This window comes from Taeniopygia guttata, chromosome 14, assembly GCF_048771995.1.
Source record: "Taeniopygia guttata chromosome 14, bTaeGut7.mat, whole genome shotgun sequence".
In the NCBI taxonomy this organism is placed as follows: domain Eukaryota; kingdom Metazoa; phylum Chordata; class Aves; order Passeriformes; family Estrildidae; genus Taeniopygia; species Taeniopygia guttata.
In genome coordinates, this window is record NC_133039.1 from 106,730 (window position 1) to 134,140 (window position 27,411).

Consider the following 27,411-nt stretch of genomic DNA (forward strand, 5'->3'; position numbering starts at 1 on the left):
ATTAGTTTTGTTTTAAATCAGGACTATGAAATTCTTTATCTAAGCAATTATACTTTCTCTAGAAAAATCTTTTTGATAACTTACAGAAATTGCCCAAGCCAATTTACAAAGAAAATTCAGAAAATAAACTTACCGTGTGAACAAAAAATGTCTTAAAATTCTTGGCTTCTGGACGCAACTCTAAAGACCATGGAATTTCTCCTTTTAGAACTTTGTTGACAGGATCCACATAATACAGGTGAGGCCCTTCCGTAAGCAGCAATTGGCGCCGACGTGCAAACAATCCCTAACAAGAAAAGTAGAAGCAGCAATGCAAAAAAAAAACCACAAAACAAACAAACCAACCCCCAGCAACAAACAAACAAACCCCCCAAACCAAAACAAAAACAAACCATGAGGGAATTAAAAATGTAAATTTACACATTTCTGAACTGAACAACAGCCAGGATAAAAACAGCACAGTGCTAGGATGGTATATTTGTGGGGGGGGATATCTTTAATTTTACTTTACCTATTCAACCTCTCTGCTTTTTTAGGGTGTTGCAGTGCATTATTCTACTATGTGGCGAAACACAAGTACTATTTTAGGAAAGTATCTTCAAGTTCTAGCAAAACCTTAAACACCTAGCAACACAGAGTGAAGCAGAATCTATTTCTCAAAGAAATCAATAGTCATGATTTTGTAGCAAGAACTACGAAGAAGCAGGTAGTCACTTAGATGAAGGAAAACCTTTCCACTAAAGCTGATGCAGACTATCCTTGCTTATCTGTAAATTACTGAAATAAACACTTAAAGCTGTTCTAATACCACCTCTGCTTCTTTCAGGATAAAGAGACAAAGATCCAGGAAAAAAAGCAAAGTTGAGAACAACATTAGCAATTTTTTTGGGTGTTTTTGGTTCAAGCCACATTCAGACATGCATCAAGAAAGAGTGTTTACTAGAATATATCAGACTGGAAGGAGGAGGATGAGTAAATACTCATCTGCTACAATCTCAAAATGAAAGCATCAATAGCGATTTACTTAGGCTTTTCCAAGAAATCAAGAGCACATCACTAAATCAAGAAAAAAATCCAATCTACTCACAAGAAAACACTGAATTTTTAAAAATAACTTGTTTATAGGTGACAAATTGTTTAAACAAGGGAGCTTTAAAACAGGCTCCTTATCTATGCTGCAGTCGTACAAAAATTTGACAGCTCGATCTTGTTACAGGATATTAAGAAAAGCCCTTACCTTTCTTTTGTCCACTGGACCCATTTTTAGGATTAAGTTATTTTCTACAAACTGATGCCTTAGAGAAAGAAAAATAACTATTACTCCAGAAGTAATTCTTTCACAGAAACAGCTATAATGATCAAGAAGTTTTTCATGTCACTCCCTAGCATGTCCTTTTCCATGAGAGTCCTGAACAACTTTAGTATATAAGTTTTGGACTTTTCCTTAGCCCAGACCAGTGAGTTTTTTCTAAAATTTGACAGAGGGTAAAAAAAACAACCAAACAAAACAAAAAAGAAGAACCCAAACTAAAACAAAAAAATGACAGAACCAAACTAAACAGGAACAAAAAATATACAAGATAAAAATAAACCCCAAACAAACCAACCAAAAAAAAAAAAAAAAAAAAAAACCAAACCAACCAATAAAAAACCCCAAAAAAATCAAAACCCTTAGCAACCCCCTCCACCCCCAAGGAACATCAACAATGACAAAAATTCACACATAAGAGACTTCTCTAAAGAGTGAAAAGAAATGCTGTTACATAGTCTGGGGGTATTTTGTTAGATATCCACAGAATACTATCATGCAAAAAATTCCAACAACTTATGGCATCTGTAAGAAAGGAGGAACCTTTTCCAGTTCTAGGATTGTAGAACGAAGACTCTGCAGCACTCGATAGCGTCATTCTGCCTATCTTATAAACACACTCCACATCATCTTCTAGACCTTGTAAATTTTAGATACAATATTAGGGTTTTGCTGCTATTGCTTTAAAGATAGAAACTAAGAAAAATCTAGTTACTAATTGTTTACTTGAAAATACTAAGATTGACAAATATTAATTTGAATCAAAATCACTTTTTTTTCCAGGATTCTTTATTGCTGTGCAATTATTTAGCTACAGTCAAAGATCCTACCAAGGATTTCCTCCAGCTTGTTTTGCTAGAAGTAACCTCTTCTCGTCTTCAGAAAACTGTAAATCCAGCTCAAAAGAATTGTTGTCAAGATCATGAATATACTGTTCAATATTTCCTCCTGATGTCTGTGGTGTACTTGTCTCTGCAGCAGACAGTGAATGGGAAGAGGCAGAACTAGAAACTTGCATGCAACCGAACTGACTCAGGAGATTGTCATACTAAAGGAGGAAACAAAATGAAGTAATTAAATATCTTTTATTAAAAGGCTTATTTTGCGCTAAATTGTGGCTTTTAATTTAAGCATGCTTTAGTTTATTTTGCTTTGAGGACAAACCCCCGCCTATTCCCTATAGATCAGCAGGCATTTATGCAAAAAAGTATGATTGATCAAAAGCAAGCCAGTCTTGTTTTTTTTAAATACTCACTTTATCACAAAACAACTGCTGATTTCAGTAAAAATTTTATCAGCAATATTTATTATATTCTTAATAATTAAAATCTTCATTAAAATATAACTAATCTGTAGTTTCAGTAAAAATATTTAAATCAGTATTTATATTAATATTCAATATTTATGCTAAAATGGAAGTCTCAGGCAGCATCAGAGCTGAATACAGCAGTACACAAACATACATTTCCGTAACAATCTTCATCATCCTCTGACATAGCAGGTAAATACGCTGTAAGTTTAGGGGGTGTCTGAAGATGTAGGTTCTCCCACACAATGGATTCGAAGAAGGGGTGAGCCTTAAGAGGCCCATATCCTCCCATTTCTTCACAACCTAATCGGTTGGTAGCATCTAGAACCTAAGCAAATTAAAATTAAGTTAAGCTGCATAAAATAATGACAAAAGGCAAGCATTATTCACATTTGCAAAGCACCATGTGAAAACGTAAAATCAGTCTGTCCCCCTGCCCTAAGCACACGTATCTATAATATAAGGAGGTTGTTTATAATAAAAGATGTGATTTGTCAGTATGTCTTGTCAACATTTTGTATTTGACCAGCTCACAGATCTAGGGACAGGAGCACTAATTTAGGTCGACACAATTTTTTGGCTTTGCTTATTCATAAAGACTGAAACAAACATACAGAGAAGGCCTGATGAAGCACACCTCATTTAAGTTTAGTCCACCATCACATTCCATGATGCAAGAAGCTGTGGAAACTACAGTTGGTGTTAAACATCAGCCTCTCAAGCACCTTAAAATGACACAGTTCTCAGGATACAACCAGGTTAACACATCCTAGACTTCACCATTCAGGAGATGCTAGCTTGGCGATAGAACAGGTCTTGGACCCAGGAATGCACTGATAGGCCTTTTGAGTTGTATTTATCATCATCCACAAAGGTTAGTGTTTCCTCCCCATTCCCTGCTAATATGATAGATTATTGAACTTAAAAAAGCTTATAACAGCTAAAATGTTCTCTGCATGTTCACTTGAGTGTCATGACTCTAATCTCACTGATGGAACAGAATTCCTTTTTTTTCCTACTTGTCAAACCTTCATGGGCAGAGTAATTCTTAGACTGATACTACTGAGACATGCTAAGTGTATGCTAAAATGCAAGGCAACTGGATTTATATTGTAATGAATATATCTGCCTGTGATGTACAGGATGCTGGTTTTCAACTAAATGATCCCTCATACAACTCAAAACCAATTAATCTGAGAACTACATACGCCTAAGTATTTGAATCTCAATTTTTGTTTGTAATGCACATTATCTAAAATTGTTTGCTTCCATTCCATAGAAAGACATTCCTCGTCCTTCTGAAAATACTTGTTAGAATTCAGATTTTAAAAAAATGAAGTGCTGTTTAACAGCAGATGTTGATTTTCAAGACAGTACCCTACACAGTCAATAATGCTCACAGATGTTCATATTATAAGATTTGCAAGAGTGCATAGAAACTTTCAGAAAAGAGAACTACATAAGCTGAATGTTTTCCAATGTCATCAAAGCATTTAATGACAAATCAATTTCAGTGATACCTTTTGGTTCAAGAATTTAGGCATTTAGGTACTTGGTCAGTTATTAAAAAAAAAAAACCAAACCAAAAGCCAAGACAAGCATACTACATTCAGTAAGAAAAGCACAAATATTTACCAATAGCTTTTCCACAAGGTCTTTTGCCTTGGGAAAAAATTTTTCTGGGAAGTCATATTCCAACTTTATTATCTTCTGGAATATAAGATATTCATTTCTGCAGAAGAGAAAAATATTAACTCTTGTTACTAGCTCTCCATGGTTCTTTCACCTTAACCTGAATAAACCAGACAAATATTAAACAAAAAAATCTAGAAGTTACATTCCCATAAACCTTCGATGAAGGGGTACTATGAGTCTGTAAGGACCAGATACTTGAGCAATAAAAACAAAAGCTCAAATGATTCAACAGAGAGTGTTGAGGATATGCCTTATAAACCTCTTCTCAGACAGTTATATAGTTACCATCATGGCACAAATTACATGTGAAATTCTAGGACAGCTTAAGGAATCTCTCTCTCAGGAACTCTAATTATAGCTGTCTAAGCAATTTCATGACATCAAAAAGGACAAATAAAAGCAGGCATGACATTAATACCAGCTCTACATAATGAAAATACTTCAGAACTGACAATAAGGTAAAAATCCAATCAGAGGCAATATATTTATGATCCACGTGTAATAATTAGCTCAAATCTCTTACCCAGCTCTAAATGGAGGCAATCCAGCTACAAGTTGGTATATTATGCATCCCAGAGCCCAGAGGTCAGAGCTTCAAAACAAAGAGGAAAAAACATAGACTATTTTTTGTAAAATAAATCTTTAAAATAAAATCTAAAAAGAAAAAGTCTTAACCTTCTGCTACTTAAAACATAGCATGAACCCAGTGGACAAACCTGCTTTGTATATTTTCCACCATATTTTTACTTCAGCCCTTGACAGAAGAGTAGGCTAGCAACACAACTCAAAAGAAAAACTGTAGAGTAACAGTCCCACAAAAACTGACTCTAAGCACAAGTGGAAGACAGGTGAATTCTCAGTCAAAATAATGGGTAATAATGACTTTGAAAAGAATACTGATTATCCACGTGACGATTCAAAGATGCATCCAGCTTAATTCAATATATGCCCCTTCAGCATTAAGATACTTCCCACTCAATATTTGATTAAAAAAAAAAAAAAGAGAATATATTACAATACAGTTTTTTACCTTTTTCATTTAAAGCTTTTCTTCAGACACAAACAAAAAGACAGGCTATAATGGTGAGGGAAAGCTATGTTCTAGCATGGTGGGTAAAGGAAATATTTAGTGTGTTGGCCTGAAAGAACATTTTTAACTTATTTTACCTCAAGGTAAGCTACCCATAGATTTGATTAAAGCTTCAAAATCCTCATGGAAAACTAAAATACTAACAAAGACTTAAAACTACTTAAATTAAGAGCTTTCTGTACAGGTGAAGCATTATGCAACTTCTAAAAGGAGATGATAGTCTAAGTCTTTCCATTAGCCAAAACAGGCAAAAGCTCTTCACTAAAAGATGTGAAAAGTTTGGTAGTATCTCTATCACTTCAAGAAATGCTAGCACAAATTACTACAGCTATACACATAAATGATCCTTTTAACCTGTGCTTTGTCAGCGACTAGCTTACTCTTCCATGACTGCAGTAAAATAGATATACACATTCAGTAGGATACCATCAACAAGAAATTTTAATGAGCTCAGAAATTTCTTAAGGGCATCACTCATACTGGGTAGAGAGATGAGCTTTAAAATGTTGCAAATCCTAAGTACAGTTTAGGAAAGATAACTGCAAGCTGATCTAAATACAAGTCAAAGAAAGCTGCAGCCTTCTCCTTAACTGAACAGCATGTGACAATCTGCTGTTCCTACAGCAGGAAACACCATGTTTGAGCAATCTTATATAAAATGAAATTAAAATAATTGTATTACTTGGATAGTAGATTTTTCTGATGTATTTATGAGTGAACCTTACATATTTCCTTCTCCAACAACACCTAATCCTGTTAGTAGAACTCAAAAAAGTAGATGAACTGAGGAAACCAGCCCTCAGGCAAGAAGTAATATTTAATACGAAAAAAAAATTCAAACTATTAAAATACTGAAGCATCTTGTTTCTTTAAAATACTAAGCTTGCTTGCTTGATTTATCCACTTGTCCCCATTTGACAGTTTCCTGACAGAGGCAGTAAAGTTCTGGAATACAGAGCCCTCACCTTTTACAGGCAGATTTCTCTGTCAGCAGTTCTGGAGAAACATACTGTGCTGTCCCTACAAATGAGTTTGCCCGCGCTGTTAAGGAAATAGAAAGAAATAAGCAAATACATATTTATGCATAAGCCAATATTCCCTGTCACCACCCAGTTAAAAAAAAAAAAAACCAACCCAAAAGCAATCCACTGCAAGTTACATAAGGCTGCAAAGAACTATGAGAATTTAACTTCTCTACCTATCCACAAAACCTGCTTAGAAGAAACAAATCAATCTCAGTGACACCTATTTGGTTCAAGAAGCTAGGCATTTAGGTACTTAGTTATAAAATCTACCAACACAAGTTTGCTACAGTTAAGAAAAAAGTGTCAATTGAATTCAGTTCAGCCTAGTGCTTTTTTCAGTCATTGTTTGCAGCATCTATTTACAAGCTATTAGTAACAACTGCAGACACATTAATTCTACAACCTTCACATTTGCACAATTCTTTCAGCCACTGGAGTTAAACATGTAAGCAGAGTTAAAATTTACTGTATCAGGTGAGCCATGGTACCTATTTGTATTCTTGTCTTGCAAATGAAAACTACGTAATCTGAAGTAGTTCAACTTCCCAATCTATTTGGTAATCTAGCTGGTATTCCACTACACCAAATACTACCTCCTCTGATATAATCTAAGTAGTGATAGTCAAAACTGTTTTGAGATGTTTTAGTGTTTAGGTGAGGTAATGACATTAGAAGGTTACAATCTGGTAAATACAACACATGCACATTTTCAAAGGATCACTTGCTATAATTATTGGTGTCACATAATGAATAATGGCAAACCTTGTCTGCTATCAGCAGATAATACTTTTGCTGTTCCGAAGTCTGTTATTTGAATGTGCATATCTTCATTTAATAAGATGTTCTCTGGCTTAAGGTCCCTGGAAAAGACAGATTTTTATACTCAAACAGCATACAAATTAAAGTTGAAAAACTGTCCAGTGACTTAGGTACATAATGCTATAATAAATGATGCATACATTCTATAAACATTGCTACAACAACTTCTCTAACATGCAGCTGTCAACCTGCAGACTAACAGATTTTGTTAAATCCATTAACTTTTTTTTAAACATCATGTAAATAATCGCAAAACTATGATATTGTATATGTCACATGTTCAAAAATTTAAAAAAACAAACCAAACAAAAACCCCAAACAAATCCCAACAAAAACCCCACTTCACACACACAAAACCCCAAGCCCCTTCACTCCAAAGCCTAAATTTAAATAACGGCTGACAGATTGATATGGCATTAAGATTTTCTACATCTGTTTCCTCAGTGCAAAACCCCAGTTAGTCAAACACTGGCAAACCCAGCCCCAACTAAGTAGATCACCTCCATGCATAATCATGCATCATTTCAAATGCATGCCTATAATTTGCACAGACACAGCCTCCAATTCTGAATAAAATCAGACTTCACAGTATCACAATCACAACAGATAGCAGTACAGAGTTAGATGTCAAGAGGTGCATTAGAAACAACTTAACAGCATTCAGTTACACTGATACGATATGCCTTTGCATCAAGCTTCCTTAGCTGATCCAAAAAAACCCTACATACTTCCCTCCTAAGCAGAATCTTTGAATGCTCATAAAGAAATCTAGCAGCATGGGAGTTGTTTTGTTTGACTGCTAAGAAAGAACCAGTAAAAACTGAAAGCTGTTTCTGTCAATCACTGTGCAGCACTATTTTCTTCAGATTAAAGCCCCCTACTATGGAAAAGTATGAGTTGTACAGTTTAAAGTCTGGAATCTACAAGAGAGCAACAAGCCATAAAAATACTGTTGATTTTCCTGTGCCTGTCCTATGAGAGAAGTAGAAAGTATGTGAATGGAATGGACCCTTTTAACAGTTCTGTGCAGGGCTTTTTTAAGATATGTATGTATGTAGATATATTGTACTCTATACACACTTCATATATACAGTTTTCGTAATATATCCTATAACTACATTAATACTGGATTATGGATCTATAGCTATATATCTAAATACATAGAGAGCTATCTGTAATAAATTCTCCGGGGTAGCCTGACATCTTAAAGTGGTTCTGTCTCATGTCTTATTTCTTCAGGCAGCAAAAAATCCCAAGAGTTTTCAGGCATTGCTTGAGCTGTGTCCTCATAAACTTCATACTAAGTTCTCCAATTGCACAATTTTACTGTTTTCTTTTGAGCTCCTCGTAGGGTCCTTCATATAAAAACAAGTATAAAGCAGCTCTTCTCCAATATGAGGTTTCCGATATAGGCTTAGTAACACTGAAGATCATGCCACATTAATTTTATAAGCATCCTCTCAGCCTAAACACATGAACTGTAAATTCAAAGTGAAATTGGGAGTTCTTGAACTTCGCCCCTGCCCCCTAGAAAATACTACGCTTTCAGTATGCTCCACATCCATCCCCCTTAGATTCAAATTCAAATTATTTTGCAAAAACTTGTACTTAAAAGGAAAAACTGTTTTTGTAATAACTGAAAAAAATAATGCTATCAGTACTATAATCAGTCAGCTTTTTGCCAACTAGCACCTAGTGTCCCATGACAACTGCTTGATAACCTAAACACAATAGCTTTCTTACCCAAAAATAAGTTTTGCAGCTCAGATGTCTAGCATTTAAAGCTTTATTTAAAAACATGAATGATAAAACATGGCTATCCAAACACTATCTTACATCAAGAACAACTTTGAAAGTATTACTCAAAACTTCGCTAATTTCACCACTTACCTAATTACTGTGCAGCTTTGTGAAATTTGTTCATTCAGTGAAAACTGATATAGATTAATTTTACTTGATTATATAGTACACATTAAGCCACATACAAAAAGAATTCTAGTTACTTTTGCTACATAACAGCACAGGAAAAGAAGTAGTTAAACAAAAAGTCAGTTTCTGGTTTTCAGGTCAACCGATGAAGCTTGAAAGTCAAGCTTTGGGAATGTTAATTCAAGGCCAGAAGTTTTTTTTCACTTTTTCCTGCTCCAGCAGTTGGTATAACAGTAATTGGCCCTCCTCCTCAAGCTTGCTACGTTTAACTACTGATGCTAACTCTGCTAGGGCTGATCAAATGCAATTGGTGCTCTTTATCTTTCCACAAAATCCAACTTTGCTTTTAGCTTCACAAATAACATTTTTAGGAAAAAACCCACCTCTTACATGATCAACTGCATGTTTGTCTTAACTTTGTATTACCTGTGAATGATTCCTTTGCCATGCAAATACTCCAGGGCTGATACAATTTCAGCAGTATAAAACCTTGTACAGGTCTCATCAAATGAGCCAATTTTGCGTATATACTTTAGCAGCTCTCCGTTTTTGGCATAGCTAAGTCCAAAATCTGAATGTAACTTAGTTAAGGTTTATCTCTAAGCCACTCTAAAACAAAAATCCCCAAAACCTTATGCTAAAGAGAATACTACTAAAAATACATTAACGACAGGAAGAAGTTGGTTAATTTGAAACTTTACAAGTAGCAAGCCCAAGCAATTTCTAAAATATATCAACAACCTAGGACATGGGTCCAAATTTCTTAGCATAGCAAAAACTACATAAAGGGTTAACATCATAGTATTTCCAGAGAGTGACCTGGATAATTAATTTAAATGGCATACATAATTGCCCTCAGAGTTATTTACAGTAATAACTGATAGAAGTTAAAAATTGTCCCATCACCTAGAAAGTACTAGAGCAAGTGTTTACACTACACAAAAGAGGCCCTGTGAGCTCATACATATGATATATAGGGCTTGCCAGCACAATTACCAGCCTTTTTGAAAACCAGAAAACTACTTACTCACCCCAGAAATAGACTGATCTCTACCTTTATGCTTGGCACAGCCAATTCCAAGCAGGAGGTTTAAGAGGAAGTTCACATAATTAATATTTTCTTCACAAAAAAAAAAAAAAAAAAAAAAAAAAAAAAAAGGAAGAAGAAAAGAAAAGAAAAGAAAAAAAAAAGCCAACTGCCAAGCAATGAGCTTCCAGGACGAAACTGCACTTTGCAATTACTGTTAGAGAGAGCTGGGAAAACAGTAGCTCAAACAGAGGATTCACATCATTCTATAAGCACTTTCATCTTTACATAAAAATTTTAATAATAGCTCTAATTGTGGAAATGAAACAACTAGTAGGAAATATAGCTGGCTACCCCCATTTTAAATGCAGGAATTACTGTGTTTTACTAGATAGATAGATGGATATGTACGCCCATAAATATACATCAAGAATAAAATATTTCTGAAACATTTCTCTACATCCCACCTCCTCCCTCCAACCCAATTTGGAATTTTAAAATTAATTTTAAACTTGGATTGTTATAAGTCATCCTTCAACATTTACCACATGGACAATTTGTTTAATTGCTCCCCCTCTGTCCGACAAGACACTCTTCTCTTTGATAGGACCCACAAATTCAATCTGCTTAATTTCAGCTAAAAGCATGACTACAAAGCATCACATACATTAAGGTATTTTAAATACTTCAAGTTACATCCATTGTTTCTGTCAGACCATTTTCCATGGAATCAAAACTGGGCATTGTTATTACACTTTCTTAAGTGTTACAGCAAGTTTTAAGTTTTAATAGGCAAAGGATACATAGCTTTTCATCATCCTGAAAGGTGAAGTAGAGTTTCACAAAAAAAGGGTGATCCAGACGGGACATTACATCCCTCTCTCGTGTCACATACGGTACCTTGTTTTCTTTTATGATATGACGTTTTTCTAGAATTTTAACTTAATGAAAAAAAGAGAGTAAAAATGCAAGAGGTACAAGTAACTGAAGCTCATCTTGTTTTGGAGTTTTTTGGTTGCATTTAATTAACATGAAACCACTAATTCTGTTCCTTCAACAGGTGTTTTGTAAGTGGACTACATTAATACTGTATTTTCAAGAAGTTCATGTTAAAGGAGTCAATACTTACTGGCATATTCTCTAGAACTTGCCAATTCTCGAGCCAAGACAACCTGTTGCCAGAGGAAAGAAAACATATTGTAACTGGCCACTAAAGACATACACTAACATTGATCTTCCAGTAGGTAATTGGAACACAGCAAAATATTTAAGCATGTGTTCATATTATGCTGGCTTCGGCAAGACTTCTGCAGAAACTCAGTTCAACCAATGCTTGTTTTGCCAAAAGACTTACACACGTAAGAGTGTAAACACCAAATTTTGTTTTTCAGAATTCTGAGACTGTAATGTAAGTCAAAGTAAATTGCCAAATTTTCTCAAAGGGGGAAACAAAAAGCAACAAGTACATTGAGGAATACATATAACAACAATTTTCATAGTACTTTCCTTAATACAGATGGCAAAGATTGAAAGGTAAATTTTATCCGGACGAGCAAAAATAAGAAGTCAGACAGAACTTTCAACTATTTACAGTTTGTTTAGAAAGAGATTTAAATAAAAGGAACAGAAGACTTCCAATTAGTAGAAGCAAGGGATGAAATTTCAGGCAAGCAGGTTTACATTTTTAAAGATAAATGCTTTTGGAGGAACACAAGGCTCATTTTCAAGACACAACTCTATAAAAGGCAATTTTAGAGTCAATCTGAAAGGTCTTCTTGCATGAATTCAACCAATAAACTTGTAAGTTACAATGTTATTGTACAGTTCTTTGTTTTCTCTCATTTTAAGTTTATATCCATTTCAACACCTTGCTAAAATCTCAGCTTCATACTATTTTTTTTTAATCACTGCACCAGGCTTGCCTCTAATCCCTTGCAAAATCAGTTATAACACAGTACTCTAAAATGTTACTACACACACCTGATGCTAAATGTTAGGTATTTAGGAAATCTAAATAAGGCATTTTTTCAGAAGAAAGAAGTGCATGCAGTTGGACTCTTTAGTACTAGAAAATTGACCTCCATTCAGTAGTAATAAGCAGCCTTAACTTTCTTTAAAATTTCATCTCCTGAAAACACATTGACATTTACAGTATTTGATCAATGAAAATTTCTATTAGAAACATTACAAACAACCAGTCTGTTAACATCTACCTCTCTGCATGAGGAATTTTTGAGATCCTTCTGTGTACACACAGATAAGATGTGCAGCTGAATGAGAATGTTATTAACTTTTCTAATTTTTGCAACTAGGTTTCATCAACCATATCTATCACGAAAGCTTCTGAAAGCAGGTCAGTTTAAAAGGCAGTTATTAAATAAAACCCCACATACACAGAGACCATACTCAGATGGCAGAAGGGATCAGCTGACACAGATGAAAATATATCTTGGCAAATTATGCTAAAGACTCACTCTCTTCCAGTCCTGCACTGTATCAAATTTTTTTTACCATTGTATTTCACAGGTATTACCCACACACACTGATATTGAACAGCTGTGTTCTAAGTACACTGAGCACTTACCTGATAGCAGTACTTTGGTAGCCTCAAGCTCCTTCCTCACCAATCAAATCTGAGCATACCATATATCTTAATTTCCTCTTAACTAATAATCCAGAAAACCACAGTAGATATGCACAAAAAACAAACAAACAACCCCTCAGAGGTACACATTAATACGATGTCTCTGTTATCAGGGGCCTGAATCTTATCCACCCTACGGGAGGAAGTAATATCAATAAGGAATGTAAATTCTATAGAAAGAAATTAGACATTAACTGGATAGCTTTAAAAAAAAAAATGAAACTAACAGAAAAATAAATGCATTCACAGAACTTGTAAATGGATAAGTTGTAAATTCAGACAACAGCAAGGCAAGAAATGTAGTTAAACATCCCAAATCAAAGGAAGGGAAGAGGAAGGGGAGATAGGTAGAGCAGAGAACCTTCAGAGGCTACAAAGCTACAAATAACTGCCAACATACCTGGCATACATCATGACCAACCCCCATTCTAAACTTAAACAAATACTTCAGGCTGCTAGAGATTAAATCTGCATTTAAGAACTGGTTTTGGTCAGACTATCATACTTCCTTAGAGCTCCTGTTTTTAAGAAATGCCTCATTTATAGGTGGAGACAAAACCAAGGTGGAATATGTATGTACCCACATATTGAAAGGGGTGAGCTACATAACATGCCTCTTTAATCATGAGAATTACGATTTTGTCACCAATAACAGATAGTATTCTGAAAGAAGCCTGAAGCTGTCTACAAAGCAACTAGATTTTCATTAGTTTAAAAGAGCAGAACAACAAGTAGAAGACCCAGTATTTGTGTGTTTGTTTATATCAGACATGATATAAAGGTCCAAGAAGTTGCAGCTGTAGAAGAATCTCCCACAAAATTGGAGAGTGCTCTGAAGCTACATCATGTGTATCTCTGTTGAATTTAAAATGCAGCCCTGGCATTAGGTAAGAGCTTGTGGTAGCTTAACAGAAGTCCAAGAAAATGGAATATATTCATTATGACCTTAAAGAAAATGTTTTGTTTTTTTTTTTTTTAATCTGAAGCTGTCGTTGGATATATGGCAATATGAGGGCACCTATTTTTTTGAGATAAATACTTTTTAGTTAGAATATTGGTGAGGATCTTGGGGAGTACAGTCAGATCTCCAAGTCTACAACCGTATTTAATATGAACAAATCATATGCTTTTTAACAAGATGTTTTGATGATGACAAAGATACATGCCCCACAGATCAAATGCTCTGAAGTTAATTCATCAGAGGGTTGTGCACCCGTCCAGGAAGACAGGTAGCAGAGTGCTGGACAAAGTTTATTCAGAATCTGGGCTGAGCCCTATGAATTTCCCTACCTACATGGAACATGGCATTAACTTTCAGAGATCAAAGGCAGATATGAAAAGTGTACTACTGAAGCAAAGTGTCTGATATACCCAAACCACCACAACTCTCTTGGATGCTTTAAGGAAACCTGCAAATTATGTAAACTATGTCTTTGAACGCAAATTAGTCTTGACAACTACTAGAGGCCTGCAACCTAAACACTGCAGTAGGCCGTACTGGAAGAACAAGAAAACCCCAACAAGTATATGAAAAAGACACAGAAATATTATTATTTTGCAACTGGGAAACTACCAAACCATCACATGAAAGTATTAAATGCTTCATGGATTCATTAAGGTAACACTTAAGTAATTCATTTTTGTGCAATGCTGTGGATGTGAGAAACAAACCATTTAAGGCTACTGAACACATACTGATTGTGACTCACTAAATCCTCAAGGACCAGGGGCTGAGTAAGAATACTGGAGAAGTATTGGTGCTCTTTCTTTTGAAAGGATCTGGCAGTACCTCCTGCCATAGACAGGACATAGCATAGTTTTTATCACAAGTTCCTAGACCAATTCCAATCCTTTATATCAAACTTTTTACATAACATATTATGGCTATCACACTTACATCAGAAAGGAATTTTGATTAAACATCCAAGCATCAAGTTGTCAGGATACAACAGGACTTTTGATCAATTTAAGAGGTGCTTAAAAAAAAAATCACCACCCATATTTAGGGTGACAATTTTAATAGTTAAGCTTAAATTCACTATATCCTGTTCATTTACTCTTCAAGCTGTGCTCCCCACATTTCAATCTCATCAATCTTACACAACAAATTTGCAAGTTTATCTAGGCTATGTGACTTCTTATGAAAAGTCAAGTTACCGTTGAAAAAGATCCTTCACCAAGAATTTTCCCAAATTTGAAGTCATCAGGTCGTTTCTTTCGAGGCTGTGGAGGCTGCTGTTCTGTATGTTGCTGCAAGGAGTTTGAATTAGGTCTTGATTCAGGTGCTGTGCCCTCCATGTTAGATCCCTGTCTGCTGCCACAAGCGGAAATGACAGGAGTGCTGGAATCTGCTTGGTTCCTCACCATTGAAGGCGATGAACAGGAGCATAAGACCACACTTGACTGGATTGGAACAGCATCATACTGAAAAGAGAAAATTAAACTATTATTCCCATACCTGACATAATTACCATGCACAACTGTACTTTATTTCTATACACAGATCATAAAAATTCTTCTTTGAAAGGATTATCATGAAAAATCCCTTTAGGAGTGAATAAAAGTATTTATGTTGGAAATGGCAACAATTTGATAAATAACTCTTTTTAGGTCATGCTGTCATATAGCCATAGGTCAAACATCTGAACACTTTAATTCAAAAATGCTTTTTTTAAACTCAAAAAAATGCTCCTAACACCAAGTTATCAAATTCCATGGCATCTTCTCCTATGAATAACATAACCTTAAATTTCTAGTCCTACAATAAACATCTGTATGTACCAGTAACATCAGTTCAGAGATCCAAGTTACAATGAACTCTAAATGAATACATGGAAACTTTAATGGAGACAAAGGACACATTCTTAATTTTTTACTCAGAATTTCATTTTATCTGGTAGCATTTCTCTTTAGTACACATTGGGGGAGGACAGAACATAAAAAGGCAGATCAGGTGGAGAGTTTAATAATCAGCAACACCTAAAACTTTTTTTGAAGAATGCTCTGGTTCATGACCTTTTAAAACAAGGGAGATTGCATTACTTAAATTGCATATATGGCCACAGAAAGACAGCCCAACGGCAAAACAAAAAGAACAGACATAGCCCAGAAAACAGCAAATACAAGAAGATACAGTCTTAAAATTTAATTAATGTAATATACAAAGCAAATTGTCATTTGGTACACTTTTATCAATTTTCCCTAAGTAAGATCAAGGAACCTTGTGAAGTTGCTTTTTGCCCCTTTTGGTAGTACACCACAATTAGTCTGTCAGGGACTGCTTCTGATGTTTTACTTGAAACTGTCCAGAAACCATAAACAAATAGGAGAGCTCTGCTAAACTACTGCTGACAAAAAAAAAAAAAAAAAAAAAAAAAAAAAATTGTATGTAAACAGAGGAAATATTTAAGAAAGTTAACACCATTTTTTAAATCTCAGTAGTCTAACATGCATCCAGAAGAATGAAACTATGACTTAATGAAAATCACCTAATCTCAAAACACATGTATTGTACAACCATGTCAGAGAGTCTGTAACATGCATCATGTTACCAAATTAAAAATTACTTCTCACAAAAAGAATATTTTTTACCTCATGAACTTCAATTTGAAACAGTTTTCTGCATTTTTGTCAGAAACCACCTTGGAAGGGAATTGGATTGGCACTCACTCATGCACATGGTCTTAAGGAACCTAGCTCCCAAACAGCACTTGGTTGTGCTCTGTGCAGTACAGAAATGCTGCCTTTATTTACTGCTAAAACTGATACTATTATTATGCATATACACATTAAAGTGTATGTGCTGTAGGTCACAGTTCTTTTTATGCCTTATACACATATATTTTAGCTGACACCTTATGCAGAGTAACTATTGTCCCCAGAATTTTCATGTCCCAGATGAATCACCTCTCCTTCAGACACCTACTCACACAGCAGCGTGTCTAAAGATACACACCAGCTATAATTAAAAACAGATTGTACCCTTTCCCATCAATACTGCAGCAAGACTGACACAAGCATGAGTGCTCAGCAACTGAAGCGATGCCAGTATAAAAACCATCCCATCAAATGAAATACAGTAAATAAAACACACATACACACAGATTAAATACCAGGATCTAAATTATGAACTGGCTCCAGTCATAAATGAGGTTTTACAGGAAAATAAAGCAGTAGCATTGCAGGGGTAGAGAGGTCTGATTAGATTCCGCAGCTAGCAAGATCACCTTGAAAAAGCAAACAAGCAAGAAAAACATCCACCCCAAAAGCATCACAGCACTGTGATAAAGGGGGGAAAAGGTGCTGGATGCAGTGTGTTTCATTACACAGTAGCTGAAACTAAGTCACAATTAATATCAAGTATAGAAAAATCCTGAGGGAAGAGACAGGAGTAAAGTACTTTGTAGGAAAAGAAGGTTATTTTCAGCCAGGGTACAACATCAATTAGTCCCCTGACTTTCTCAAAGGAAAGTCAAGATTAGGAACAAGGAGGACAGAGGAACATGCAATAGATTTAAAAGGATCAGTTACCTAAGAAATGACAGAACTATGCAACTAGGTCTGCATCTCAACATCTACTGAAAAAAGTAATTCCTACACTTGCCCTTTCATACTCCATATATTCTTCTTTAGTATTTTGTGCAGTATTATTTACCTTCTCAGTTTTACTATGAAAGGCTCCAAAAAACATGTCTGCAGAAACCATATACGCATCTTCATAATAGGTTTTCACATATGCCTAAAACAGAATACAGGCCAGCTTATCTGATATAACCCTATACCATAGTCTTTTATAAAAATCAGACTTAAGATCCTTCTTCTGCCAGATGCAGACATTTTTTTAGTGAGATACAAGGTCAGTAACTGAAATTTAAAATGTTCTAAACTGCATCTGCAATTCTCAGAAGCTTGAGGATGCTCTCCTTCTAGCAATTATCAACATTTCTCAGATGGCAGCTAGTGAAAGCATAGATCCTCACATGGTAACAACAGACTGACGTATTGCATGTCATGTATCACCATGGACCATACTGATAACTACTGATCTAGCAGTTCTATCTCTTTAAAAACTAGTCTCTAACACTACTTTCCCAAACCCTTAAGGGTTCTCCTTTTCATATACTTTCATATAGAATTAGTTTCATTCTAAGTGCAACATACTTGAGTTTTAAAACCTTTCAAGGAAGAAAATAACAAATCTTATGAATATATGTGGCATTATAGATTAACAGTAATTTCAAAATCTCCATGAAGTAGTTTTCATTAAATAACTAGAAACAGGATTCCTTCTATTTATACATGAAGTACTAATACTGTTCTTTTCCCCACTTGTCTGCAAACAGTAGAAATATACTTTACGTAAACTGGAATCAATGCAAAAAGCTTACTAGATAGGATCACATTTTTCCTTTCCTCCCTGCCACCCAAATGGACTCATACCTTTTCCCTTTGCAATTCAGCATTTTGAAAACAGCACTATCACTACAATTGTTAATGTATTTATATGCATTAAACACATACCACACTTCTCTAAAGCAACAACCACAACTGCATCTCCACTAGCTTTTTCCCACCACAAAATCTGCAGCAATATTTTCCTGAGACTATTCTATCAACACTGACAGCAGCAAAAAATACTTTTAGAGACTGAGCTTCTAAAACTTCCAATATCCTTTACTTCTGTACTACGTGACAGGATGTTGAACACTGAAGATGACTGAGAACATCTTTGTTATTGCTGAAATTCTACTAGCAAGACCTATTACAAAGAAAATCAGTACGAACAGGATCCTGATCTCTTAGCTGTCTGATAACACTGAGTCTGACTGCTGACTATTATGGAATCTCAAGCTGCATTAATACATGATCACAAAACCTCTTCCATCTAACTACCTATAAAGCTAATTTTTTTGGAAGCAGACCTTGGTAACAAAGTATTTTCTACATAAAGCAACATGACCTTTAAACTTCAACTGGTACATTTGTTTTGATTATAAATAATGCTAATGAGACTATAAGCTAGAAGATTAGCAAAACCCAAGATTCTGCTAAAGACAGTTCAAGGTTTGGCCTGAGCGATTTTATAAACTGTTTTGACCTTTTGTCATGTAAGACGAAAGTTCTGAAAGTGAAATTTATTTTGTATTGCTTACAATTTAAACATTGACAACCTAGAGTTTTAAAGTGAAAAAACCAAAAAGCTAAGCAGTCATATTTAATATGTTCTTTTAATGGCACACTTGTGCTTCAGAGGGTTGACAAAGATACACCAACTGCATGTGACACACATATCTGAAAAAGAGCATCAGAAGGGATAAAGGGATGATTAACAGATATTACACACAGCTTTCCCACTGGCCTCCTCCACCCTCATATCCCACAATTAAAATGTTAACCTTCTCTATGCTCCCCAATACCTAGTTGTGACAGTCTCCAGTTCAAAGGTTACTGTGTAACACACCCTGAGAGTTCCAGTATATTCCAAAAGCAAAAAGCAACTGATCAGGTCAGATACTTAGATGGGCCTGAAGATATGTCCTGAAACTATACCTCGTAGTACCTAAAATGAGTCTGCAGGCAAAAGCAGTGTAGTTCAGGTAAATGAAACTGAAGATACAAACCCACTGATTCAGAGTAACAAAATCCAACTAAAGGCTTCATGTTTTAGTGCAGAGAGCACAGTACAGTTTGCACTAATAAATACCAATCCCATGCAGGAGCTGTTTGCAGGAAGTGTAATGATTATTGTGTGATCCCTATCAATATTTAACACCAGTTTTCCTTTCATAAATTCTGTTGCTGCACCAGAGTGAAGTACCCTCAATGAAGAAAACCCAGAGCAACAATAGATAGTGCGCTTTCATAAACTGCAGTAAACATCAGTTCTCAGACATTATATGCTCATGTCTATTTATGCTCTGGATGTCTGTCTAAAAATGGATTGTCAGACTTTCTGCTAAGTGACCAACAGCATCCTCTTTCTATTAACCAATTGAACATGCATCTGTATAGAGAAAAACAATATACTGACAAATGAAACCCCATTGCATGGTGTTTCTCTTTATATGCACTTTGAATATGATTAGAAGTTCATCAGATAATCTCAAGAATGTAACAGTACATCTATATGCCAACATTATTATTGCCTTGAAGTAATTAAAATACTAGCCTAAAGAGAAAAAAAAAAAAAATTCATTAGAAAAGGTCACTACATGCTACCAGTCTTTTTACTCTAACATAAAATCAAGCATGTAATGAACAGGACAAAACTCACAGTAAGTCAAGTCTCAGAAGTACTTTGAATGCATCACACAGCTTGTTAACTGTTCACCCACTTAACAGGTTAACTTTGACACCAAAATACATACAGGCATATTAAAACACAGTAATTGGGAGGTATTTAAAGACATGTACCGAGCTCACACTTTCAGCTTGACAGAAGTTCAACATGACTTATAAGAGCAAACACTTCTCTCAAAAAAACCCCAAAAAAACTAAAAAACAAAACAAAAAACCACCAGGAAACCAGGACACACTTTTCTGTAGAGTTTTTTGAAGACAATATCAAACTGCAGCAAACAAACCCCACTCTATGTATTAGTTATTTGTAGATATTTAAAAAGCATTAACATCAAACATTAATCTTGTGATCTCATGTAGCAGTGGCTTGCATTTATGTTGCATAGAGCTGCATCAGCACTTTTTCAAACCTTGCCATGCAATGGCATGCAAAAGATTACTATAGAGAACTTAAAATTTAGCACATCAGCCAACAAACTGCCCCTTTAATACCACGTATCTTGAAGAAACTGACTTTCGCAGTCAGCAAAACAGTCTGAAGCCAAACAATTTGTCAAAATCTATACTTTGATGAAGGTTCATAAATGGTTACCAACTATTACATTTAAATGAACATATTCAAATCTCATAGTTCAATTATAAAAACAATTTTAACACAAATTCATTTTGCAAGAGAATTGGAAGTCATATCTAGCTATGGTGAAGTTTTTTGATCTCAGAAGTTGCCACATGAAAAATCTATTGTTTAAAGACCATTTTTATGAATTAACTATGCAAATTTCAAAAGCATTTAGCTGCATAAAAGCAATGGGTTTTTGTTGTTCTTGTCCAGACAGACTGCTATGCTAACTGATTAAAGAAGTCTAGGCTCTAACCCACCAAAACAACTATGCTCACCTTCATGCCCAGTGTCATTTGAAATCTCTCTAATGCTGAAAGGTAAGCACTGAAGTACTGCATAAAACTGTTTCCCCCAAAAATCTCTTAACAATATATCTTGGTAGAAATAACCATAATTTAAAAGACAATAAAACAGCTTTAAAAATCATGTCCTGGTAATACGTTTCAAGATTAAAGACTGCACAAATTGAAAGCTTCAAGCTTTCCCCTATTCAAGCTTGAAAACTTCAAGCTTTCCCCTATTTTACCTAAAATGGCTGGTACCTGTGCAGTAGCAGCAAACAGAAGTACTGTTTGTCTACTGTCATTTCTTGCTTTGTGCAGTAAGTCCGTAACACAATTCATCCATAAGCGAGTAATGAGGATATCAGCGTTATATTATATTTGCAAAAATATAGCCAAAAGGCTCAATGCTTTGGAAGCACAGAGAACACCTCTACATTTTTAGATTGTTTTGACCTTTAGGGAATAAAGGTATTTTATCCACAAGACTGTTTTCACTTCTAGAGAAATTTATTCTTCACATACCAAGTAATGCTGATCCAAAATTTTAGTTTATGCAAACACCCTTTTCTAAATTTGAATACTTTATATACAGTGGTATTTCTTGCCACTGACTTCCAAGATTCTAATTGCAAAATCAGGTAGGGATTAAAGCTAATGAAAGGATTTATAAGAACCTGCATATCAGCCAGTTACCTTCTAACCTCCTCTACTGCTAAGCAAAGCATTAAGTTCCAATCATCTTCAGAGACAGACTATTTAAGGCCTCCTTCCACTGCCTAGTATTTCAAAACAAATCAGAAACAGGAAACCACTAAAATCTCCAAGAACCTAAAGTCAGCCTATAGCCCAAACAGCCATAATGTAAACAAACTACTGAGAATTAATTTAACATAAACAGATCTAGGCTAGGTCACAAGAAAACAAAAGCCATCTGTGATCGCAATAGTCTAGATCCCAGGATACACCACCAGCTACCTCACAAGGCACACTGGTAACCAGGTGCTGCGCAGCATAGACAGAGGCTCAGGCTAGCAAACACAAAAGGGCTTCCTATGCCAGGTGCCTTGCTAGCAGCTACAGGAGGCAAAGAGAACAGCTTGGGGTGAAGAACAGAGAAGCAGACACACCAAGGTGGCAGTATATAGATGGAGTGTACATACAAAGGATTCATGGCACAGTCAAGGACTGTAAATTCCTGCAGGATTACTAAAGAACCAAACACTGAATTTAGTATTTTTTCAGCAGAATGCGCTAAGCAAGTTAATCCTTTCAATTTTTCACCATAAAGAATTATAAAATATTTGCAAGTGAAGTATTTACAGCTTGTCTTTTAGAGCAGGATTCTAAAATTCAATATTTACTCACACAGCAAAACACTTATTTGCTACAGCAATTCTAAGTAGAATTCATATGGCATGAAAAATAAGGTTCTAGACCAAATAGCTAGCTTGGTGCATTTTGTTTCAAGTACTTTCAGGTGCTTTAGACTACAGTAAGTTTCTACAAGCTTACCTGCAAGTAAGATGTGAGAAAGGGAAGTGGGAAAGAAGGAAAATCTGCTTCTTCCCCTATTTTCCTTCTTTATTATATATACATAATCTAACCTGGCCACTTGAAAAGAAGATTTTTTTCCATTTGGAATACCAGAAACAATAATTCCTTTGCATCATACATATTCTTTGGCAAGCTCCAATATGAGGAACTTGGAAAAGGATTTTATCTTTCAAACATAGTGTTTTCTAAATTAAGATCACTCACGTATTTTCTGAATGCAATAAACGTGCTAGTTCTACACCAATCCATACAGTTTTTCTTGACAAATATATATACAAATACAAGCTTACTGTTAAAAAGCTAGGCATTACTAAAATATTTCACATATTCACAGACGAAATTTATATTTATTACTTTGCCATTTTATCACATTTTTCAGTCTAACAAAGTGATTGTACCCCTGGTTTCATGCCTTCTGTACAAAAATTCCCGCAAGTACCTCAGCAGTCAGCATCCCTTTCCAAGATTTTCTGGCAATGCTGCCTTCTAACTGATCTGCTTCAGAAAAGTGCAATGAGCCTGAGCCTGCAGGGTATCTTACAACACCCAGCTACAATAGTCTACCTGTAGAGTTCCAAGAGCTAAATTAAACTTTAGTTCTGTCCCTGTAATAGATCAACAACCTAAAGAAAAAAAAAATTGTTAAAAAAATTAAAAAAGCCTAGCAACATAGTAGAATCATTGTTTAGTAAAACATCCCTATTATACTCAGATTATTTTGTGGATCATGTCCTTTCCACTAGCTCTAAGAACGTTTAATGTTAGAAACATGAATGCATATAAAACTGCTCCTCTTAAAACTTCTGATTTTTCCACCTTTAAGCACCTTTTCAACATCCATGTCTTCTACTATTTTCTATTCCTGCAGCCTGCTTTGGTAAGGGATTTGATGCCTAGAACATTTACTGAAAACTTATCCCAATTAAAAGCCCATACATGAATAATAAAAACTAGTCATGGCTTTATGATGAAAACCAAGAAGAAGAGAGCATTAAATAGACAGGCCTGAAGGGTTTTCCCTACATATGTATCTGGAAGTTTTACACCTACGAATAACTACAAACAGAACTGTTAACATAGTGTAATCTAATTCTTAACATAGATGAAAAACATGCTCTGTGAGCCCAATACTTTGAAAAGTGTAGTTCATATTAGTTCCACTGGGGGAATAAAAAGAAGCTAGCGATTTTGTTCAGCCAGATCCATGATACACAATAGGCTTTATCAGGTCAGAAACACTGGCAGAATCTAATAATTGCTAGTGCAGCTGAACAGTCCAGTAGAGATGTTGCTGCAAATAAGGATGTTATTTACCATACTTCCAGACTTCTTATTTTGAGAAGATGGGCACTTCTTGGTTTGAGACCCAATATACTCACAATAAGATTATCAGCAAATAACGAACAACACGCTGGAATCAGCAACTAAAGCTGCACTAAAATACTTTCCTTCTTAGAGGTACAACTCCCTCCTTATGTCACATCTTCAGAAAATAATGGAACATTTTAGGAACTGTCTGTGCTTATAAAAATACAGAAAACTGTATTGGCAGATAATTGCTTGAATGTTCCTTTCAAAGCTGTGCTCTATTCACACCTCCTATCCCTAATCCCTCTTATGCATTTACAATTCAGTAATCACAGAATTCATTATGTCATTAACTCTGTCACATAAACATCAACAGTAACTTGCGCAGTCTCAGAAATACTGGATTTCCCATATTTGAAGACATCTGAATTACAAAAAGGTTAGCTGAATTGGGCCACCTGTATCTGGTACTGCCTGTCAGTACACTCACCTGACCAGGAGAATATTAAATTGAATGGAAGAGAAGGAATGAAAAATAATTATTCTGACAAAATATCCTAATTTTACCTAAATAATCATCAGTTAGGTTCTTAATTTTCCCCCTCTCTGCATGTTTTTCTTATGGGCAAGGACCTAAATTGTATATAGAAAAGGAAGAGAAAGGCAAGTATTTTTGAGAAAAAAACCAAAAAAGATAATAATCAAAAATTGATTTATCTCATAATCCTTGATGTAGCATTTATGTGCTCTGTAGAGCTATTCCCACAGTACTTCTCATCTTCAGTGAATAAATATGATTTTGTGTAATACCCTGATGAAAATCACTGAGCACGAAGAGGAGAGCACACTGAAACAGCATATCAAGAATAACACTACTGTGCTATTCTCCACAGAAAACCCTCCTTAACCAATTCCAGCTGATGAAAAGGTTTTAAGTGCTGCAGAATGAAGCTTGGCAACTTGCAACTGACAGAACACAAGACCCAAACGCACAGCAGCATGCTCATGAGGATAAGGGACATATCACTGCCAGGTAATTTTGCCAACACAAGTGAAAGCTGGTGATTCTTTTTCGTTTCATTATGAAATGCCTACGCTAACTAAACTGTATAACTTATAACACAAAAGAAGATTTACCATTACCACGTCTGTATACCAGCTACAACTCCATCTTCAAGATATGCCACTGCACACAAACCGAGTTTACGCTGTCAGACTAACGTAAACAACTGCATTTGAAACGGCGTCCTACTGTGACCCTTGCGATGTTCCTCACGCGTTTGTTCCTACTACAAAAGAAATCGATTATAGAGTGACAGGTATCTCTCACAGGGCAACAACGCCTGTTCTCCCGTCGGGAGACGGCCCGGCACAGCCACGCCAACGCCCCGGACTGGAACCGAAAACGGAGGTTCACGAGAGGCCGCAGTGCGGCCCCTGCATCATCGGCCTCAGTTCCTCCCGCGAACGGGCCACGCTCGGGGAAGAGCGGAGCCCTCCCGCGGGACCCGCAGCGACCCAGGAGCGGGGAGCGCAAGAAGGACCGCGAGCAGCAGAGACGACAGCGGCCCTACGCGCGGCAGAGCCCGCGCACCCGCCCTGCTCCAACGGCCGCAGGAGGCGGGCCGCTCGCCAAAGCCCACCGCGACCCCGTTGCCGCCAGAGCGCCGGGCACGGGCCGCCACCTCTCACGGGCCGGCCCTTACGCCCGGGCCTACTTATTCCCACAGCATCCCGAGGGCCGCGGCCCGGGCAGACTCACCAGGGGGCTGCCCGTGCCGGTCATGGCCCACTCGACCCGCGGGCCGCTCCCCGCGCCCGGACTCACCAGGGGGCTGCCGGTGCCGGTCATGGCCCGCCCGGCCCGCTGGCCGCTCCCCGCGCCCGGACTCACCAGGGGGCTGCCGGTGCCGGCCATGGCCCGCCCGGCCCGCGGGCCGCTCCCCGCGCCCGGACTCACCAGGGGGCTGCCGGTGCCGGCCATGGCCCGCCCGGCCCGCGGGCCGCTCCCCGCGCCCGGACTCACCAGGGGGCTGCCGGTGCTGGCCATGGCCCGCCCGGCCCGGCGCCGCTCCGCTCCCGTTCCGCGCCAGGCGCTCGGCCCAACCGGAGCCAATGGGGCGGCCGCGTCCCCCGCCCCTGACGTCACCACAACAATCCCCCCGCCGTAGGCGGGTTTTCCGCACACTGCACTCGCTCATTGGTGGCAGTCACTGTCACTCACACTCGGGCCAGGCCACAGCGTCCCCCGGCAGCCCCAGCGCCCGAGCCGAGCGGAGGGTGCGCACTTGCGGGCTGACGCCCCCCGGAAGTTGCGAGCCGAGGGCGGAACCGGGCGGGCGGCCCCAACACCTCCGCTGGCCTCGGGCCGTGCCGCGCCCTCCGCACAGCTCGGAACTCAAGTGCGTCATAAATGCAACTCCAGTGCGGGTGTTCGTCCCTGAGAACCCGCCTCGTCTGCATAACACCAGTGGTCCCTCGCCAGTTGTGACAGGCTGTTTTCCCTGCGGTGCGGTCGGGCCCGTTAACGGCTTCCTGTCAGTCCTCGTGCCGGGACGGAGGGGCCAGCGGTGCACAACGCTGCAGCGAACAACTTCAGTTTGACAAGGAATTCCTAGGGTTGTGAGGGATTACTCAAAAGGATGAGGAAGGAAAAGACCATCTAGTTTACTGAACATCAGAATCTGCAAGATAGAGATATTCAGCTTCAAATGGGGGTGGCGTGGAGGGCCAGGGTAACTGCCGTGTCCCAGGGTTGATCCACTTTTTTCAGAAAGATTTTTTTAAAGAGCCTAAATCAGCTTTCATGTATGACAATTTTCTCATCCTTCTGCAGATGAGTATAACAATTGATCATAATCTTGTAGGTTGGATGCATGGATCAGTGGATGTGTGTGTCTGTGTGGGGGCGTTTTATTGTAAGCCTACCTTTGCTATTCAGACTATCCATATTTTAGGCCTCTCAGAGAAACTGCCGAGTACCAAGAAGCTTCTGTGTAACTTAGGGCAGTAGTACTGTGACTGTGTGTGTAGCTACTGAGAGTCGGGGGAGGTGGGCGCTGCCGGGACACGGGAGGAACCGCCGGGATCCGCCAGCAGGGGGCGGCCACGCGCCGAGGGGCAGCGCGCTGGACCGGGGAGGGGGACGCTGCCCCGGGAGGGGGGACACTGCCCCGGGACTGGGGGCACACTGCCTCGGGACTGGGGGCACACTGCCTGGGGAGGGGGACACTGCCCCGGGACTGGGGGCACACTGCCTGGGGAGGGGGACACTGCCCCGGGACTGGGGGCACACTGCCTGGGGAGGGGGACACTGCCCCGGGAGGGCGACACTGCCCCGGGAGCGGGGACACTGCCCTGGGACTGGGGGCACACTGCCTGGGGAGGGGGATACTGCCCCGGGAGCGGGGACACTGCCCTGGGACTGGGGCGACGCTGCCTGGGGAGGGGGACACTGCCCCGGGAGGGGGGACACTGCCCCGGGACTGGGGGCACAC

At 38.0% G+C, this 27,411-nt stretch overlaps 1 protein-coding gene across 7 annotated transcripts in view; it reads right to left on the bottom strand.

Annotated features, from left to right (window-relative positions):
* PDPK1 (3-phosphoinositide dependent protein kinase 1) overlaps positions 1-26,161 on the bottom strand; it is a 31,977-nt gene extending 5,816 nt beyond the window's left edge. The window contains exons 1-14 of one of the 7 annotated variants that reach the window (XM_030285172.4): positions 25,941-26,069; positions 25,052-25,203; positions 15,005-15,271; positions 11,333-11,375; positions 11,007-11,144; positions 9,603-9,747; positions 7,191-7,288; positions 6,369-6,444; positions 4,837-4,905; positions 4,254-4,350; positions 2,773-2,946; positions 2,140-2,357; positions 1,238-1,295; positions 134-286 (exon numbers count right to left, since the gene is read on the bottom strand). In XM_030285172.4, coding sequence (XP_030141032.1) covers positions 134-286; positions 1,238-1,295; positions 2,140-2,357; positions 2,773-2,946; positions 4,254-4,350; positions 4,837-4,905; positions 6,369-6,444; positions 7,191-7,288; positions 9,603-9,747; positions 11,007-11,144; positions 11,333-11,375; positions 15,005-15,271; positions 25,052-25,054 — 1,539 coding nt within the window. In that variant the 5' untranslated portion in view covers positions 25,055-25,203; positions 25,941-26,069. Of the gene's footprint in view, positions 1-133; positions 287-1,237; positions 1,296-2,139; positions 2,358-2,772; positions 2,947-4,253; positions 4,351-4,836; positions 4,906-6,368; positions 6,445-7,190; positions 7,289-9,602; positions 9,748-11,006; positions 11,145-11,332; positions 11,376-15,004; positions 15,272-25,051; positions 25,204-25,676; positions 26,098-26,138 lie in introns of those variants that run through there. The other 6 variants (XM_072935828.1, XM_012577902.5, XM_072935826.1 and 3 more) reach the window with 6 other exon arrangements.
* Between the last annotated feature and the right edge of the window lie 1,250 nt (positions 26,162-27,411).